We start from the raw sequence: 18180 nt of genomic DNA on the forward strand, positions 1-18180 counted from the left end.
GTACATACTGGCATCATTTAAAAAAAAAAAAAACCATGAAAAACGGGCATCTTCGAGGTAGAATACAGATGGCAATCAGGAAAGAAAAGGTGAAGCATGTGCCAAGAAAGGGTTCGCGAGAAAATGAGTGAACTGTCCATGGTTTTACCGGCGTGCGAAGCAGCACTTGATACCGGTACGGCCTAGGAACCAAGAGGCGCCCACGAAGCGGAACATAGCCATGACGGCGTTGGACCACAGGAGGGCCTGGAAGAATCGGGCAGTACGGGTGGTAGCAGTGTTCTAAATGTGACGTTAGTCGGTGGCCCAGAGCGTCAAGGGGAAGAATGGAAAACATACCGTGAATCCAAACTTGTCTACCGCCTCGCTAGTGATGCACACGGCAAGGAAAGCGTTGCTGAAAATCCAGAAAGTTACCAGACGAGTACGGAAGCTCTTGTAGGAGTCTTCGAGAGACTTCTCGTCGTGCTCGACCGGCGCAACGTACGGGGTGAGCGCACGCTTGACCGTAGCTTCGAACTGGCTGTCGATATCGGCTTGAGGCTTATCGATTTCCTCTATGACCGCGTCTTTACTACCTTCATCCTTGGTAGTCTTGGCAGAAGGCAGCGCATCGGCCTTATCGGAACCTTTGGTACCCCAGGACACATCGTGCCAGTTGCTGAAAGCATAGACGTTGAGGATGTTGATGTAAGAGGACTGCAGGACCATGTAGGCGGGGAAGGAAGTGAACATATGCCATGGGTCGGCGTACATGAACGAGGCGACGAAGTAGAGACCGAAGGTGGCGGCCAGGGCAATGATGATGATACCAGCACCCGAGGAGCCGAAGAATGATTTGAGGAAAGCACCAACACCCTCGTTGGTGACAAAGTCCATCGGCGCACCGCCGGTGAAAGCGCGAATAACCAGGTATAGCGAGTCGACGACGATATACAACTGGATGATGCCGAATGCCACAAAGGAGGCCAAGTAGGAGAACTTGGAGCCCTTGGGCCGATTGCCGAGCGCGAGAATGAACTGCAGCAGAAGGAATCCCAGGTAGATATACTTAATGATGGTGTTCACAATGGGTGTGGCCTCCTTGCCGAAGGGGAATGCCGTATCCTTGTTGCTGGTACTGGGGGTGCCGACCAGGTCAATGATAACGGTGGTGGTCAACCAGTAAGAGGCAAGCGAGAACCAGGTGAGAATGGTGCTGAAGATATTGTACAGCATCTGGATGTGCAAGAAGAACATGCGGATCAGGTTGTGTCCACTCTTGTACATCCGGCCGAAATGCATCAGCGAGTAAATGCCGGCCGCGAAGGAACCGTTCAACCAACGCCGGCGCTGCGAAATGAATTCGGCGGCACCTTCAGGCACGTCCGTTTCGGCCTTGGAGGCTTTCACGTACGACAGGTGCCATTTGGAACCGGCCTTGGCGACCAACTCGAAACAGAGAATGCGGTCCTCGGCCAAGAACATGTTTTTCTTGAAGATGTTCATGCCCTCGATACCCTTCTTACCCAGTTGCTTAGACAAGGTATGATCACCATGGAAATATTGCTCCAACGGACGCCCCATAATGGCACGGAACCGGTATGCAGAAAACGCACCGGGCAAAACACTGACGTAGCCGAACGAACTCTCGAGTGGTTTGTCCAAGATGTTACTGATCTTGTACTCGAAGTTCTGTGCTGCCACCAGCGGGTTGACCAAGTTCCGCCAGCCCTTGCCCAACATGGCATGAATCTCACCACAGGCACCACCCAGATCCTTGTCATTGTAGAAGGCCTCCCACAGAGATAGCAAAGACTTGGGGCCAGGCTTCGTTCCAGCATCGAGCAGGATACAGATCTCGGGGTTCAAGATCCGACCAAATGCGTTGAAGAGCCAACGGTGAGAGTTGATCTTCTTGCTGTTTTTCTGCTTCAAACAGAACATCATTTGTACCGGGGGCAGAGTGCTTGGACCATCCTCGGTCGGACGAATGAGCTGTTGATTGGGCGTGACGGACAGCTGAGTCGTATATTCAAACTGCACATCAAGCGTTAGCCGGGAAACCTGATTCACGTCAGAATTGGACATACAATATGCGCCACGGTCTCCTTTCCGTCGACATCACGCTTCATGACACCATCCTGATAGATACCAACGGTGGCCAGGACGTCCAGAGTATCCTTGTCGCAAGGATCGATACCGTCGAAGACTAGTGCAACGACGATCTTCTGCCACGCGGGTCCACCCTTGTTCCAAAATTCGGATTTCTTGAGATTCACGATGTCGCGGATATTTTGCATCACACCATGAAGTGTACGGGCCGTCAAAGTCTTGTCCTCATTGTAGTAGGTGATGGCGATCAGCAGCTCGGTATGCCGGTTATACATTGCCGGTCGCAGGTTGTAACCGTTGTGGAGGGTGAACTCGTTAGGATCACATGTCGCAGCGGTGTCTGAAGACGAATTATTAGTGTCTCCGGGTCGGGTGGAAGTCGTTGGGGAAGCGCAAACCACTCACATCGCATATGCGTGAACTCCTCACTGCCGCCTTCCAGGTCATTGCGGTACTTGGCTTGGATGGCATTCTGAATGGCACTGGGCACCGGGTAGTCCACACTCAGGACTGAACCCTGAACCAGCTTGACCTTACGAGTGGCATAACGGCGCAGATTGCCGCCACCACCACCAACACCACCACCCGTACCACCGTTTCCACCACCGGGGGCTTGTCGCTGGCGCCAGGCCTCGGTGGATGAGGTCTCGCTTCGGGCGTAGGGGGATGCGACTCGGCCGGGGACACCAAAAGCCGCAGCAGGGTTCTCGGACTGACCCGAGTACACGGAGCCCGTCGCATAGGGGTCCTGGTACGTCGGGGCTGGATCGGCGGCGTAGGTCTCGGTCAAGCTGTAACCCGAGGCGGGGCGCACGGGCGAGACTCCCCGCGAGTGAGGATCGTCAAAGGGCGTTGCGAAAGGGCCTTGCTGATGGGCGAGTAGGCCTCTGGATGCATCCTCATCCTCGCGATACTGGAATCTTCGGTGAGTATTGGCATACCAACAAAGGGGTACACGATCCGTACCTGAGAGGCAGGCACATCTTGCAGACGATGAGCGTCCTCGTAGTTTGGCGAATGCGCGCCAGACCCCTGATAGGCCATGATGATGTGCGGTTACTAGGCAAAACGTAGAAGAAGGGGTATCAAAGAAGGAGTGGCAGACAGTTGAGCCACCGGGGCGTAGTGAAAAGGTGTCCAAAGGGGGGGGATCCCTGGGGAGACAGAACTCCCAGTCAGCAGAACCCGATTTTGGAATGAAAAGGTTTGGTTTGAAAAGAAAAGGGGAGGGGGTTCCAACAAGGTCAAAGACGAAGCGAAGGCAAAAAGGGACGTGAGACGCAAAGGGGAAAAAAAAAGGAGGAGGCGACGGAGTGAAACTGGAGCGCGATCGTATTGCTTAGTTTGTCTGCAAAAATAGACATCTCTAAGCCCGGTGTGGATTAGCTCCAAAACGACAGCTCTAATGGGCTTTGACTATTTCGTGGTGTTTTGCCCACCACTCCAATGTTATTCCGATGCAACAATGCACATACCCCATCCCTTGGTACCAGGTACGCGGCGGCGCCGCGAGGAAGAGGGCTGCAAGATCGGTATGGAGTACCATGGAGTACCATGGAGTACCCGACCTCGACAGGGTCAAGGCACCGGGGACCCTGACTGGCTGGACGGAACCAAGTTTGGGCTCCGGAATTTGAGTGTCGGGATCACTGCAGGGCTACGTGTCGGTGGACGCCTTGGAGAGTCTGCGAAAGATGTGTCTCGGAATCCCCTCCCCCCCACAAGGCTGTCACCGGGAAGAAGACTCTTTGTTCCTTCGCCGTCACCCGATTTTTCTAGGGCGCCTTTCTCCAGATCCTCCACACGCGCTTGACCGGTTCAGGGAGTGGACCGCGCTAGGAGCCGAACCCAATCAACCGACTCCACCGCTGAAACAGTCGGTCCCTTGGTTCTGCTCATTCCACATTCTTCGCGTCCTTGGCCTACGTCCGGATCTTTCGAGATATGCCAGACGGTCTTATTCTGCCGTGTGGAATATACGATGGAAATATGATAAGTACTCCGACCACCCGCTAGTATGCTAGCCCTGTACATGTAGTCTATGGACAGACCTACTTGACCTGTCCCCTCGTCGTCTGATCGGCAATCGCCTGATAGGCCGGGGGCATCATGGGATCGCGGGCTTCCCGAATCCCACGCATCTCGGCGTCCGGGATAGTCCACCGTCACCTTGCTTCGGAGAGGTGCGGTCCCGGTCTACGTGGCTTATTGGTGCGCTGGAGAACGATGATAAAAGTAAGGCGGAAAAGGAAAAGCAGATAGATACAGCATGACCGGGTTTCGATCCTAGGCCCTGTGGCGAGTGATGATTGAATACGGTGAAACGCACCTCCGAAACTATAAACCAAAGACCACGACTCTTGGCTGTCGCTGGTGGTGGTGGCCCTGCGCCCTGGCCGGGCTGTGCCTCCCGTGTCACGGAATGCCCCCTGGTCGGGTCTTCCAGCCCTGATTCGATACGCCAACACTACCTAGATTTATTCCATTCCCCAATCATGGTCGGTCTATTTTGGTCGACCAAGAAATCGCAATTTCCCGGCCCGACGATGATCCGAGTCCAGACCGCGTCCTCCCGCAACACACGCAACGCACACAACGCACACCGCACTCTCCCTGCAGGCCGGGACAGACCCGGAGGCAGGCACGACGTTCTGCAAGGTGCCGAAGGGGTGTGAAACGGATACCCGGGTCCTTGTGTGCTTTTCCGTCCCTCCTATATCTCTTGTAATATACCTAGATAACCCCAGTACTCTCTACTCACTACTCTCCGTCGGAGCCGGACTTTGTCCTCTTTCAGGAACGTGTGGAACCCGCGGTCGGACCTCCCGTGACTTGGCCCGCGACTCCTCTTTTCCCAGAAGAACGTTCTCCTCTTCCTCTGTCAGCCTTTGCATCCGATCTTGAATCTCGCTTTTCGACGTTGGACGATGATCGTCCTCGGTCCTTGATCGGGTTTTCTCTACACTCGTTTATATTGAGTTGCTTTGATGACCTAGCGATTCTCTCGCTCACGACTTGACGCCGACTGAGCATCCCACACTCCTTATTCTTTCACCGTTGATTTGTCCCGTCTTTCTGAACGTTCGTCGCCGTTGACCGGTCGTCCTTGTCCATACCTGATTCCCTCTTCTCGTCGCTGCTTCTTCCTCGCCCATCATGCTTCCTGACGCCTTTGATTCCGCCCCTACCTCGCCCGACAGTGGCTTCCTTCCCTCCAACTCTCTCTTCAAGCGCTGCATATCATGCGGGCCCTCCGCCCCGACCTGTCCGTCCTGTCCGGATGGGACGACGTGTACGATGACCAGTCAAACCTGTGATTCGTGTGCCACCACCAAGTGCATTTCGACCGGCAACACCTCCGCGCCTCCCTCGAGCGGCCCCAACGTCGGTGCCATCGCCGGAGGTGTGGTCGGAGCTGTCATCGCACTCGCCGCCCTTCTCTTCCTGATCTGGTGGTTCGTCATCCGTCCACGACGCGATGAGCGCAAGTCCCAGCAGGAAAAGAGCGGCGCATTCGCGGCCCAGCGATCGGAGCGCAAGTCGACTCAGTCCATCGCCTCGACCGTCCTGACCCGTGCCTCCAACGTCATTCAAATCGCCTACATTCCCGGTGTCACCAATCGATCGCCTCCGGAGACACCTGCCTCGCTGGTGCCTCCGGTTCCCCCGCTACCCGGCGCGACCCCTGACCAGCACTTCTTCATGCCCGGTGATTTGCGAGATTCCTCCTGGACGGCCACCACCGGCCACCAGAGTATTTCGCCCACGCTGCGAAGCAGTGTGGCCACCACCATATACCGCAACGATGCCATCGTCAGTGCCATGCCCGCCCAGCAGATCCAGCGTTCTCGGGCAAACATTGTCAGCGTACACAACGGCCCTGGTGGTTCCGGTGACAGCACTCCGACACAGTCCGTTCCCGTCATGATTACCCCCAGGGATGCGCCTGCGGTGCCTGCTATCACCCCGTCACAACTCGCCAAGGCTGAAGCCATGCAGGGTGCACCCGGCAGCTCGATTGTGGCTCGCCAGGTGGTAGCCAAACCCGTCATGGTTCGCGGGCCTTCGGTGAAGAAGAAGGACGGTCAGTCCATCACGGAAACGGGTGCAAAGGACATCAAGCCCACCACTGCCGACTCGGCAAACAGCAGCCGCCAATTCGACCATCACACGTCAACCTTTAACGGCAACTCATCAGATGAAGATGATGATACGCGGCCCTCGACCCCCTCCAACTCGACGGGCGAAAAGGTCTCGGCCTCGGCCAACGAAGAGTCACCCTCCAGGGGCCCCTTCTCCGACCAGGCCAGCAGTAGCAACGCAACCTCGGGCAACACGCGACGAAGTTCCCTTCACGCCGGTCAGGCCCCGCCCCCGCGCGTACAAAGTCCGTTCTCGGACGCGAATGAAGTTCCATGAACTGGTTTTGTTTGATGGGATGAATTCCTTTTTTTTTTTCGTGTTTAGTTTTTATTTCCCTCATGTTCTGTCAAATCTCTCCCACTTCTTTGTACGTATGACTTGAGGCTTGGTACATTTTAGGGCGTCGGTTCGCGTTTCCCGGGTGCTTTGTACAGCGAGATTAGCACTCGCGGAGGCGAAGCAGTCAATTGAAGCCAACTCTTTTATCGATGGATATCCTATCTATCTTCCGACCTAGGAATGATATCAGTGATGGATTAAGAATCTTGGGATCTTTGTATGTATCTGGGTAGGCAGATAACACAACACATGGCTCTCCAACCTTGGAAGCTTGCAAAGCTGAAGAATCGTCTTCGGTGGGAAAAATATATCAAAGTGCTTCAAGGGTCAACAACACCAACCCAACCATTCAGACCAAGGTGCCCGAATATGTATCGAATAAATTCATCAAGTGCCAAAATAGCCTTGGAAGTAAAGATTGAGGGTATCTACAACGAGCTACCATGCAAAATACATAGATGGTGAGCCAATTCACGGCACAGTTTCCTCCAACCCCATCCCACGCCCGATCTTACGGATCAGCGCGCGTTTAAAGAAAGCCTCACGCGCGAGGCCACGCGTATGTCGAGACCACGAATCGACCCCTATCACACCACGGACCAGAGCTGCTTGTAACGCGTACAGCGCATGTTGGAGACCTTGTTCCTCGGCAACTAAATCATACAACTGCTTCCCTACTACGGTGGGAGCGACCAGGACCTCGTCAATGGGGGGAAGACCCGATGGGGGGTCTGAAGACCCAGCAGCGGCAGAGGAAGACGCAGCAGAGGACGAGATGGACACTGAGCGGGCTTGAGCATCAGCGATGGTGGCGTCTGCACGGTGGATAGACTGCTGCAGGACCGCAGTGTTGGATTGGAGCGTTGCGTGGAGGGAATTGAGTGCGGTGACTTCCCCTTGAAGCGTGGCCATTGTAGCCTGCAATGATCGCGACTGAGAGACGAGCGATTGCGATGCGGTGTCGGACTGCGTTGCTTGGGCTCGCAAGGTCTCAGCAAGAGTTTGGGATACCGCATGTAGCAAGGCATCTTTCTCTGGATTTGGTGGGATCGGTGGTGCAGGCCCCGCGGGCGCAAATGATGGCAGCTCAAGCTCAAACGGCGATGTGAGAAGGTCTGGCGTTTCCTTCGGTGCCGGCGCCGCTGGAGGCGGCCGCTGGAAATTCGAAGGATGTGGTGAGTTTGTGGGATATGGAGGCCCCGGGGGTTGCTGAGACTGGGGCTGGTATCCCGGGTAATGTGACGGTGGTGCTTGTGAAAAGTGAGGCGGTTGTTGGGGGGAAACTTGAGGAACAGGTGGCCCAGCATGATGAGCGAACAATACCTGTTGTGGTCCAGCTGCAGGGCCGACTGGCCCGCTCATGTTCCTACCGTGAGCTGTTTGACCCTGTGATACCGAGGGTGACATAGGTTGCTGGACTGGGTGAGGAGAAGTAGCGAATTGTTGAGGTACCTGGCCGCCGCCCGCGCTGGTCATGGAAGCACGGCTTAATGAGGTAACTCGACCGGCATTATATTCCTTCGGAGGCAGCGGAGGAAGTGGTGGGGGAGACTGATACTGCTCCGCCGTGCGTGTTGGCAGCTGCTGAGGTACAGTGGCAGCTCCAGGCTTGGGTGGCAGCTGCGGGGGAGTCTGTATCACCGGTTCGGCAGACTGCGGTTGTGCTGGAGGTGTTGATGAAGGCCCCATCCCTGGTGGCAGAGGAGGTAATGGGGGCGGAGTCTGCGTCTGCTGGGTCTGGGATTGAGGGGCCATTTGTTGTCGATTTCGAACGGGGGGTTCCTTCGCAAAAACTTCTCGGAGGATCAAGAGAAGATCGGATATGGATGATCTCTAACCGATGCGCAAAATGGTCAGCCTGGTTTCAATGGGAACAAGCAGAGTAATGACACTCACATCCCACGCCTCGGCCCAGTGTGCCAGGTAGTGATGATACACGCGCCCCTCGAGCGTAACATGCTGTCCAACTCGAACCATCATGTCTTGGGTAGGCGTCACATAGACTATAGGAGGCTCGCGAGGATAGGTATTTGGGATCCAGAGCGCGACGGGGAATCGATATGTGGTGCCACGGAAGGCCACAGGCAGCGTGCCCACAAGGTGCAGGAGCAGGGCCGAGAAGCCATTCTCAAAGGCTGGGAAGACAAGGAAGTCAGAAGAACTGCTAGCTGCATTGAGTCGCCAGACTCACTGTAAACATCGGTACGAGGCGAGAGCGAGGGGTACTGAGCGAGCGCATTGACGACGTCGTGATAGGCACGGTTGGGATCGTGGTAGGTCTGGTTGGGGTCGTAGTGGTCCTGAGAGGGGCGTTAGATTGCCATATTCATTGACAGGAGAGATGCACACCTTGGTGAGGACGGAATACAACCAGTTGAGCGTCCTCTGGGAGACTGCCATGTCGGGGGCTGGAAGATGGAAAGGGTTGAGTCGCGGTGGTCCTCCGCACGGCTTCCCCGCAACGCTCTTGGCTTCGGTTCCGTGGCAGCTACGGAGTTTGGGCATCTACACACTCTGCGTCGCCAGTGATATCTTAAATTTAAGTGTGCCTGATTCCACGAGTTTTCGAATTCAATTTCATTCTGTGCGGTGACGTTTTGTAAATTGACCGCAATTTGGTAGATATTTATTGCACATGTGTGCCTGGTGTCAACATATACTTCGAACGGGGGATTTCTTTTCCTCTGTACAGACCTTTTCTCAAACCGTGCAAGTAGAATGTCATCAAAAATCATCATTGTCTATGGTCTTGTATCTCTACATGCTATGCTTTATGCAAAATCCTCTAATCAAAGATGGAGGCCTTCATCGAGTTGGGCTGGATGTACTCCGATGCATTGCGGAAGCTGGTGAATCCCCAGCGAATCTGCCCGGCCATGGCAATCTCGGTGTCCAAGTCCTTGGCGAAGGCCCAGGCCAAACCGGTGTCGCGCTGGAAGGCCCGACCGACCCGGATTTGATCGACGCCTTCTTCGTTGAGAATCTTCTCGGCCAGCACACCGTTGTTGATCGTGCCGACGGCAGACACGAGCATCTTGTCACCGACGGCCTTCTTCACGGCAGCCGCGAAGGGAACCTGGAAACCAACACTAGACATCACCTTCTGAGCGGAGTGCACTCCACCAGAGCTGAGATCAATCAGGTCGATCGCGCCCTGAGCTGCGAGAGCTTTGGCAAACTCCACGGTGTCCTCCAACTTCCAGCCCTGCTCCTCGGGCAGGCTGTTCTCCAGCCAGTCGGTGGCGGAGACACGCAGGAAGACGGGAATGTCGGATCCAACGGTGTCGCGAGTCAGCTGAGCGATCTCGAGAGGCAGACGAATACGGTTCTCAAAGCTGCCGCCGTACTCGTCCGTCCGCTTGTTGGACGAGGAGCTAAGGAAGGAAGACAAGAGGTAGCCGTGGGCACCGTGGATCTCAATGAAATCGACGCCGGCGGCGACAGCGCGGCGGGTAGCCGCAACCCAGGCATCCTTAACCTCCTGGATATCCTCTTTGGTCATGGCCTTAGGAACGATGTCGCCCTCGGCAAAGGGGATAGCGCTAGGGCCCTTGACATTATCGGTCCATCCACCAACGGCATTGGTTGCGGTGACACCACCCAACCACGGAGCAACAGTCGAGGCCTTACGACCGGCATGAGCCAGCTGAATACCGATCTTCTGACCCTGGCTGTGGGCGAACTCAATGACCTGCTTGAGAGGGCCGATCTGAGAGTCCTTCCACAAGCCCACGCAACCGGGCGTAATCCGGCCCTCGGGCACGACGCCGGTAGCTTCGATGATGATCATTCCGGGACCACGCTGAGCGATACCGCCGTAGTGAGCCATATGCCACGGGGTCATGTGGCCATCTTCCGCACTGTATTGGCACATGGGCGCAACCTGAAATTACGTTGAGTACAAGTTTCGGAAAGATGAAACACGACATGACAAGAGACTTACCCCGAGGCGGTTTTGGAAAGTCCGGCCACGGATGGTCAGAGGCTGGAAGAGCTTGGGGATGGGCTTCCCACTGGTCTGGGGATCGCGAGCTGTGCCCGCCGGCGGGCTCTGCGCCGGCGTGAAGTAGGAGATGCCCTCGGCGGGCTTGACGGGGACGTCGGGCCAGGTCATGGTGAAATGGGACTAAATCGGAAACTAATGCACCAATTTGCAGGGTATATAGGTCCTCTATAGTGCTATATATACTCCCAGCGGTGATTTCTAAGCTGGATAGAGTCCGGGTAATCGGATGATTGGCCCCGCAACAATCAAGGCGACTCCAAACGATTTCAAAGACTCGCACTCCCCTAGAAAGCCCTGGAGGGAAGAAAAAAGGTCCAGGGGCAGGGATTGGGCGCTCCGATTCGCAGGAATTAAAGCACGTTTGTCAGCACTCTAAATCGCCATCGGATGCCAGGCACCTGGTTGGAGAACTGGCAGTGAAAAGTCTCCGTTCGGTACAATTCGTCTCCGGCTCCACATCTCTCCACCTTCGGCAGAAGATCACTGAAAAGATATGATATGGATCTTTGAAGCTGGGAAGCCGAGAACGATGCTGGTTATGGCAATGACGTCAATGTAGGAGACTTAAGGTACGGACGGATGCAGGGGTCTCGGGCCGCTCGTAACGGTAGAAAGGGTGTTGCATCTCTTGAGAAGAGATGGGATACGCCTCATGCGCCAGACCGGATTAGCGGGCCAAGCTAGAACATGGACTGCCCTTTGCGTGGAGAGAAAGATGAACGGGGCACGGTGAACAGAATGATACAGTGTTCCAAGTATCGAACCCGTTTTGTTTTTGCAGACAATAAAAGATTGTCGACTAATCTGGAAGATAAATTGGATCCAGCGGGAGATCTGCAGTGTGTCGGGAAATGAAATGTTGACGAGTCCCTTCAAAAGATTGTTCAAGGCTTGAAGTGGAACGACCGCAGGATAGTCCTCGATTCAAGGTTACCGTTGATTGCGACCGGATGGAAGGTTACCAAGGGCGTCTCGGGCTTCACTTCCACCGACGCTTCTTCGACCACGACCACGACCACGACCACGACCACGACCACGACCACGACCACAACCACAACCACCATTCACCCGAATCACCACAATCTCACATCTCCGAACCCCGAACACGTAAGAAACAGGATCGTCGTCATAGAGGTCGTGAATCGGTCCAGACTCGACCAGCCAGACCGCAGCCTTCCGTGTCTTTGTTCTCCCGTCTTAACATTGTTGTGCCGCCCGCTTGATATTGTTCTCCATCGCAACTGGACTTGGCAGCCGCAACTCTATCATTCTTTTGTCGCATTGTCTGTTTCGGTCTCTTCATGATGATAGATCTGCCTTTCCTGGCGACGGGCTATTGGAACCGTCCTTGCACCATGCTGGGTGCTTTTATACTCCTCGCTCTGCTACCATCTTCCTCCAATGCCGACCTATCATACTCAACTTGAACGATACTCATACACAAACATGTCGACGTCCTTTCCATATGGAAATCCCGACTTCCAGGAGGTCACTTTCTACAGCCGCGATGGCCAGAAGATTACGATAAACCTGTACTCGATTGACCTATTCTACCAGTACAATGTCCGCATATGCATCAATCTTGGCTCTCAGCTCGGTGCTTCGGTCGTCCTTCTGGTGTTTCTGCTGCTGTTGACTCACAGCGACAAGCGTGGCTCATCCGTCTTTATTCTCAACGGTCTAGCTTTGTTGTTCAACATCGTGCGCCTGCTTTTCCAGACGATTCATTTCTCCACCCCTTTTGAAAAGGTCTATCCCTTCTTTTCCGGCGACTACTCGGCTGTCAAACCTAGCGCTTACGCCATATCTATCCTGGGCGTCGTCTTCGAGACGATGCTCGTCATGTGCACCATGATCTCGCTGGTCGTGCAGGTGCATGTGGTGTGCAAAACATTGCGACGTCGATACAGAAGGCCCTTGCTGGCCTTCTCTGTGCTGGTGGCGTTGGTACCTATTGGGTTCCGGATGGGATGGATGGTGATCAACTGCATCTACATCATGGCAGCCGAAGGCACGGCCGAATGGGTGTGGCTGGAGAGCGCCCTCAACATCGTGATCACCATCAGCATCTGCTTTTTCTGTACGGTATTCGTCGTCAAACTGGGCCATGCGATCAGGCAGCGCCGTCGACTCGGCGTTCGTGACTTCGGCCCCATGAAGATTATTTTCGTCTGCGGTTGCCAAACTCTCACGATCCCCGCTCTCTTCTCCATTCTTCAATACTTTTCCCACGTCCCGGAGCTGGCCGACAACGTTCTGACCCTCGTCACCCTATCCTTGCCACTGTCCTCGATCTGGGCCGGTGCCGCGCTTGAGAATGCTCAGCGGATCGACGCGACTCGCCGTCCTCGTAACCTGTGGCGCGCACTCGCCTTCGGAATGAGCCGATCCATGTCTAGCAACCGCTCGGGGACCGAAATGACTGCTACGGCTTACACCGGACAGACCTTGTGCTATGCGGATCAGCAAATCAGCAAGCATTCACAGGATTCCGAGATACCCCTGGCAATCTCAGTTGAGCACGATATCTCCGTCGACTCTGTCAGGTGCTCTCGACAGGACAAGTCTATGGCTTAGATGTACTGCAGAAAGCATGGGATATGCCCTCCCCGTTGTCCAGCTTTCCACAAGAATCGACTTTAAGTTCAGACCAGGGCATGCTTACTTCACTGATTTCTTGCACTCGTGTACATTATTCGAAACCTGTTTAATCAAGCCCTCAAAGGCATTTTCAGTGTAACGATCATGCAAAAATTGGTAGTTTAAATGTGATGAGTTTCCGCCGGGCTTCGCGGAAGCGACTATTGTAGCTGGCTGTATCGCCAGTGATATCCTCCGAGAAGTCGAAGCCATAATAAGTGCCATTCATCTGCAGGCTCAAGAAGCCCGGTGTCACGATGCGGCCCTGGAGGTCTATACCTGAGATCTATACCTGCCTGCGAGTCAAACCACAGCGACTAGGAAACCAAACCGTCGCCTTCGATGAGGCGGACATTGGTTCCTTGGACGAGATGAGACATGGCTAGAGAAGATGGAAATTGTGCAAAACCATGAAAGGTCAGGCTTTATTATACTGCAGGAATCACGGTTCCCTCCATGTCGGGTCCGGCGTAACATCAGCTCAGCACACCATTTCCATCCAGCCGAGCCAATCGATTAAAGAAAACGAAGGTATTTACAGAACGCTCTATGTAATAGGACCATATGCGCCAGAGCAGGGAAGATCACAAAGCTAGACATGCCAAACACCAGTGCTATTGCAACTGAACATAGTTGGCTGCCGGTAATTGTTAGCACTGGGCACAAGCACTTCAAGATCTGACGAGACTTACCAGGAAATTGGCCCTCCCGGCCGTCGACGCGACCGGTCCACCACTCGTTCTGGTTGTCGGTGCGGTGAATGATCTCGATCACATCGCCCGCAGAAAATCCGAGGTCTCCGTGGGCCTGGGCTTCGTAATCGTACAGGGCAACCACGCTCTCGGCGGGCTTGCTAAGGTGAGAGGGCTTCGGCTTCGGGGGCGGGGGTGCCGGCTTGGCCTTGGCTGCGGAGGAGAAGCTGCCCGTCGGACTGGAAACGGCAGCTGATGAATATGGGGGTGGGGGGTTATCGGTCAAGACGGAGTCGGACCGCCCGCGGTTTATAGACCCCTTGGCCTCGAGGCCCTTGGGGCCTAACTTGGAGCCGGAACGACCAACCCCCTTGGTCTTGAAGTGGACGATGGCGAGAGCCTCGGCTTGTTCCTGAACATTGCCTCGCTTCTGCTCGAAGGCCTCCTCCACGTCAAGGTCGAGGTTGAAGTAGCTGATTTGCATACCTTGCATCTTCTCGTGCAGGGTGTAGAAAACGTTGAGTTGCATGTAGTAGAAGGACTGGAATAGAGGGCGGATGAATTCGGCCTCCAGAGTAAAGAGCTTGGGCAGCTCTTCCTTCATCAGATCGTTATAGTAGTTGAACTCCTGGGTGGCCTGTTCGACATCGTTCTCCGCCTTGTACAGGGCCTTCTCGTCCTTGATCGACTTGTCCTTCTTCTCCTCCAGCTTCTTCAGCGTGGCGCGGCGGCGGTCATAGTCAAGCTTCTTGTGGTCACGTTTGACCGACACCTTGCGGATCACCTTGATCACCTCCAGCAGTTGATCCGCGGGGCTGATGACGCGGGCTTCGATCATCTCCAGCTCCGGGGCCAGGGCTTCCTGCAGATCCTTGACGATAGCTTCGTATTCCTCGCAGGCCCGGATTCCCTCGTGGTTTCCTTCATCTTCGTACGAGTTGGGGTCGGAGGCGCGGCCGGAGATGGGCTTGTAGATCTCGGCGATTGCTTTGGAGAATTCGATCTGGTGGTTCAACATGCCTGGGAGCGGTCAGCAATCTTCCCTCTTGAGCTGCACGCTGCGGAGTGCTCGGAAAAATTCATTCTCACCGTTTATGGCTTGAAAATATTTCTGCGACTCATCGTGCAGCTTCTTGGTCTCCTTCTCGAGCTCTTGGAAGCGCCGTTCGGCGTCGGTGTATACGGCATCGGTAGTGTGCTCGCCGATATTGAACTTCAATTTCAGCTGCTGCGGGGCACGTGAAATACTCTTCTGAAAACCCTTGAAACTCATGGCGACGAGTGTTCCTTTGACTGAGGGGGGGGCCCTGTGAACGTGGTGGTCCTGGGAATTGGGCGGAAAGAGGTTGCGGAAGGCGGGGGAAGTAAAGTTAACCGTTTTTGCTTCACTTATGACATCGACGATGTGGCTGTACCTTGGCCTGGGACTACTACCTTGCCTACTTGGGTCCGGCTTACTTAGGTCCTGGTGCTTCGGTCTTTTTCTTATTGCGTCCTCGGCTTTATACATTTGCACTAAAAAGCGCCCCGTTGTGGCGCATGCTCCTGTTCGTCCAGTTCGTCCAGTTCGTCCACAGGCACCAGGATTCTGCTCGGAGTCGGTTCCGTGACGATCTTCCACGTTCCATATAGCCCTACGAAAGATGAGGCGGTGCATTACTACATACGGACTAGACGTCATCCAGGCCCTCTACTGTGTACATAGTATATTCTCCGTAATCCTTGCATTCGTCCATTTGGGTCAAATTCGCGATTCCGTCATGGTGCCGCTCAAATGCCGAAGTATTCCCTAGTGCCGGCCAACACCCGGAGCCCTCGATCGATCGATCGAAGGGTGTCTGGAGCTGTGATGCTGCTCAGCTCGTGGGGTAACTCCCACCGCAGCCCCTGTTCATGTACATAACTTTCGATCAAAAGCTCCGAGGACTTGAGGATCGTGGCCTCAGGCGCACCGGAGAAACAAGTGATCGGCAGAATGTTCACCGCCCTTCGGCGGTGCTTACTTTGATTTATCGGGAAAATGGGACCGGCCTCCCCCGTTGCTCTTTCCATCTTCACGCTACCGTGAATAATCATCACCATCATGTCATCCGCTGCACCCGCTGCTTGGAGGCAGGCTTCCCGCGTCTACTCCAGGCGTTTGGCCTCCCAGGGCGCCTGGGTTGCGCCTCGCCGAGTCCTCGCCACCGGCGTCTGCGAAAGTCGTTCCTATGTCACTGAGACCAAGGCCGGTCACGCCCGGGTTAATGTCGAGACCGCGATCAAGGAGGAGCAAAAGTCATTTATGAAGAAGGCCGGTGTTGCGCCGGGAAGTGTTGAGTTGCCGGGCGCCCCGGCCACCGGCGACGCCGCCCTGAGTCCCTCCGCCAGTATCCTCAAGCAGGCCACCGTTATGGACCAGGGCACCCGCCCCATCTATCTCGATATGCAGGCGACCACTCCGCTAGACCCCCGTGTTCTGGACGCCATGCTTCCCTACCTCACCGGAATCTACGGTAACCCGCACTCGCGCACGCACGCCTACGGTTGGGAGTCCGAGAAGGCCGTCGAGCAGGCCCGTGAGCACATCGCCAACCTTATCGGAGCCGACTCGAAGGAAATTATTTTCACCAGCGGTGCGACCGAGAGTAACAACATGAGTTTGAAGGGCGTGGCTCGATTCTTTGGCCGCTCGGGAAAGAAGAAGCACATTATCACCACCCAGACTGAGCACAAGTGTGTGCTAGATAGCTGTCGCCACCTCCAGGATGAGGGCTTTGAGGTGACCTACCTGCCCGTGCAGAATAACGGTCTGATTCGCATGTCGGATCTCGAGGCCGCTCTGCGCCCGGATACCGCCATCGTCAGTATTATGGCCGTGAACAACGAGATCGGTGTGATCCAGCCCATGGAGGAGATTGGCAAGCTGTGTCGGTCCAAGAAGGTCTTCTTCCACACCGACGGTGCTCAGGCCGTGGGCAAGATCCCTCTGGATGTCAACAAGCTCAACATCGACTTGATGTCCATTTCCAGCCACAAGATCTACGGTCCCAAGGGTATTGGAGCCTGCTACGTCCGTCGTCGCCCCCGTGTCCGTCTGGAGCCCATCATCTCCGGTGGTGGCCAGGAGCGCGGTCTGCGCAGTGGAACTATCGCTCCCCACCTGGTTGTCGGATTCGGCGAAGCATGCCGCCTCGCCGCTCAAGATATGGAGGTAAGAACATATCCTCCTTTTTGCACATATTTGATTTCTGCGATGATTAAAACAACTGCTTGAAATTGTTTTGGGAGATATTTGGACGGTAGCTACATTCCCTCGAGGGATGATGTCCGGTATCCATGAAAACAGTGCAGGGGTACTGACCGTGCTTTGTTGGGATTTTTTTTTTTTTGGGAAAAGTTTGCAGCCTACAAATAGGGAACATGTTTGCTAATCTTGCCTCGCAATCTAGTATGACACAAAGCATATCGATCGCCTGTCGAAGCGTCTGTCCGAGGGCCTGCTCGCGATGGAGCACACCACCCTAAACGGTGATCCGAAGGCCCATTACCCGGGCTGCGTGAATATCTCCTTTGCCTACGTCGAGGGCGAGTCCCTCTTGATGGCTCTGAACGACATTGCCCTGTCATCGGGCAGTGCATGCACTTCCGCCTCGCTGGAGCCCAGTTACGTCCTGCGTGCTCTGGGTAGCAGTGATGAGAGTGCCCACAGCAGTATCCGTTTCGGTATTGGTCGTTTCACCAGTGATTCCGAGATCGATTACGTCCTCAAGGCTGTTCAGGCCCGCGTGCACTTCCTGCGTGAGCTGAGCCCGCTCTGGGAGTTGGTGCAGGAGGGCATCGATCTGAACACGATCGAGTGGAGCCAGCACTAATTTCCTTCTTCTCTCTGCATCTATTTTCTGGCATTTATTACGTTCGTTGGAGGCCAAAATATCTCCTCGGAAATGGCGTTGAATTTTGAGGTGTAACAACAACTCTGTACAGAATGCAAAATACTCCAATCACCAATCCTGTCATTTTTTTCTTATGCCGGGCAGTCAGCGTAGGTCCCATCACTGGACTAGAGCCACTGCATGAAGCCTCGGCGCGTCAGAGAAGGATGAGCCAAGACGCGAAGTATTCATAACGGGCATTTCATCTTTTACTCCGAGGGTTCAAACAAATAGCAATAACGTCGGACTCAAAGTGTAGAACCCGCCTTTGGAGTAATGCATGGATAACTACCTGCCGCGACCCCCAAACCCGTTACTTGGCCCACGGGGTTACTTTCAGCCCCCAATCTAC

General features: G+C 54.8%; 10 protein-coding genes across 10 annotated transcripts; 4 read left to right on the forward strand and 6 right to left on the reverse strand.

Annotated features, from left to right (window-relative positions):
- Positions 1–144: 144 nt before the first annotated feature.
- Positions 145–3138, reverse strand: chsG (chitin synthase class III; the record flags this gene model as incomplete). The annotated part of the gene is made up of 5 exons (XM_058453937.1): positions 145–282; positions 340–2019; positions 2073–2434; positions 2500–3007; positions 3061–3138. 5 exons carry the CDS (start codon positions 3136–3138, stop codon positions 145–147), a joined length of 2766 nt encoding a protein of 921 aa, XP_058306186.1.
- A 1451-nt stretch (positions 3139–4589) lies between these two features.
- Positions 4590–4769, forward strand: N7498_006876 (uncharacterized protein; the record flags this gene model as incomplete). Its single annotated transcript, XM_058453938.1, has 1 exon — positions 4590–4769. The coding sequence occupies one exon, from the start codon at positions 4590–4592 to the stop codon at positions 4767–4769; it is 180 nt and encodes a 59-aa protein (XP_058306187.1).
- Positions 4770–5250: 481 nt separating this feature from the next.
- On the forward strand, positions 5251–6513 carry N7498_006877 (uncharacterized protein; the record flags this gene model as incomplete). Its single annotated transcript, XM_058453939.1, has 1 exon — positions 5251–6513. The coding sequence occupies one exon, from the start codon at positions 5251–5253 to the stop codon at positions 6511–6513; it is 1263 nt and encodes a 420-aa protein (XP_058306188.1).
- Positions 6514–7047: 534 nt separating this feature from the next.
- Positions 7048–8993, reverse strand: N7498_006878 (uncharacterized protein; the record flags this gene model as incomplete). The annotated part of the gene is made up of 4 exons (XM_058453940.1): positions 8926–8993; positions 8768–8876; positions 8473–8711; positions 7048–8409 (listed from the first exon to the last, which is right to left on the reverse strand). The coding sequence occupies exons 1-4, from the start codon at positions 8974–8976 to the stop codon at positions 7048–7050; spliced, it is 1761 nt and encodes a 586-aa protein (XP_058306189.1). The 5' UTR covers positions 8977–8993.
- Positions 8994–9361: 368 nt separating this feature from the next.
- Positions 9362–10718, reverse strand: N7498_006879 (NADH:flavin oxidoreductase/NADH oxidase; the record flags this gene model as incomplete). Its single annotated transcript, XM_058453941.1, has 2 exons — positions 10520–10718; positions 9362–10459 (listed from the first exon to the last, which is right to left on the reverse strand). Exons 1-2 carry the CDS (start codon positions 10688–10690, stop codon positions 9362–9364), a joined length of 1269 nt encoding a protein of 422 aa, XP_058306190.1. The 5' UTR covers positions 10691–10718.
- Positions 10719–11466: 748 nt separating this feature from the next.
- N7498_006880 (uncharacterized protein) lies at positions 11467–11646 on the reverse strand (the record flags this gene model as incomplete). The annotated part of the gene is made up of 1 exon (XM_058453942.1): positions 11467–11646. One exon carries the CDS (start codon positions 11644–11646, stop codon positions 11467–11469), a length of 180 nt encoding a protein of 59 aa, XP_058306191.1.
- A 382-nt stretch (positions 11647–12028) lies between these two features.
- preB (alpha-factor pheromone receptor STE2) lies at positions 12029–13159 on the forward strand (the record flags this gene model as incomplete). The annotated part of the gene is made up of 1 exon (XM_058453943.1): positions 12029–13159. The coding sequence occupies one exon, from the start codon at positions 12029–12031 to the stop codon at positions 13157–13159; it is 1131 nt and encodes a 376-aa protein (XP_058306192.1).
- Positions 13160–13325: 166 nt separating this feature from the next.
- Positions 13326–13602, reverse strand: N7498_006882 (uncharacterized protein; the record flags this gene model as incomplete). Its single annotated transcript, XM_058453944.1, has 2 exons — positions 13326–13495; positions 13554–13602. The coding sequence occupies 2 exons, from the start codon at positions 13600–13602 to the stop codon at positions 13326–13328; spliced, it is 219 nt and encodes a 72-aa protein (XP_058306193.1).
- Positions 13603–13710: 108 nt separating this feature from the next.
- Positions 13711–15217, reverse strand: N7498_006883 (amphiphysin). The gene is made up of 3 exons (XM_058453945.1): positions 15004–15217; positions 13915–14934; positions 13711–13859 (listed from the first exon to the last, which is right to left on the reverse strand). Exons 1-3 carry the CDS (start codon positions 15185–15187, stop codon positions 13837–13839), a joined length of 1227 nt encoding a protein of 408 aa, XP_058306194.1. The 5' UTR covers positions 15188–15217; the 3' UTR covers positions 13711–13836.
- A 780-nt stretch (positions 15218–15997) lies between these two features.
- Positions 15998–17768, forward strand: N7498_006884 (IscS subfamily cysteine desulfurase; the record flags this gene model as incomplete). Its single annotated transcript, XM_058453946.1, has 2 exons — positions 15998–17107; positions 17346–17768. 2 exons carry the CDS (start codon positions 15998–16000, stop codon positions 17766–17768), a joined length of 1533 nt encoding a protein of 510 aa, XP_058306195.1.
- Between the last annotated feature and the right edge of the window lie 412 nt (positions 17769–18180).

Source organism: Penicillium cinerascens (genome assembly GCF_028974065.1).
Source record: "Penicillium cinerascens strain IBT 15544 chromosome Unknown contig_9_segment0_segment0, whole genome shotgun sequence".
NCBI lineage: Eukaryota > Fungi > Ascomycota > Eurotiomycetes > Eurotiales > Aspergillaceae > Penicillium > Penicillium cinerascens.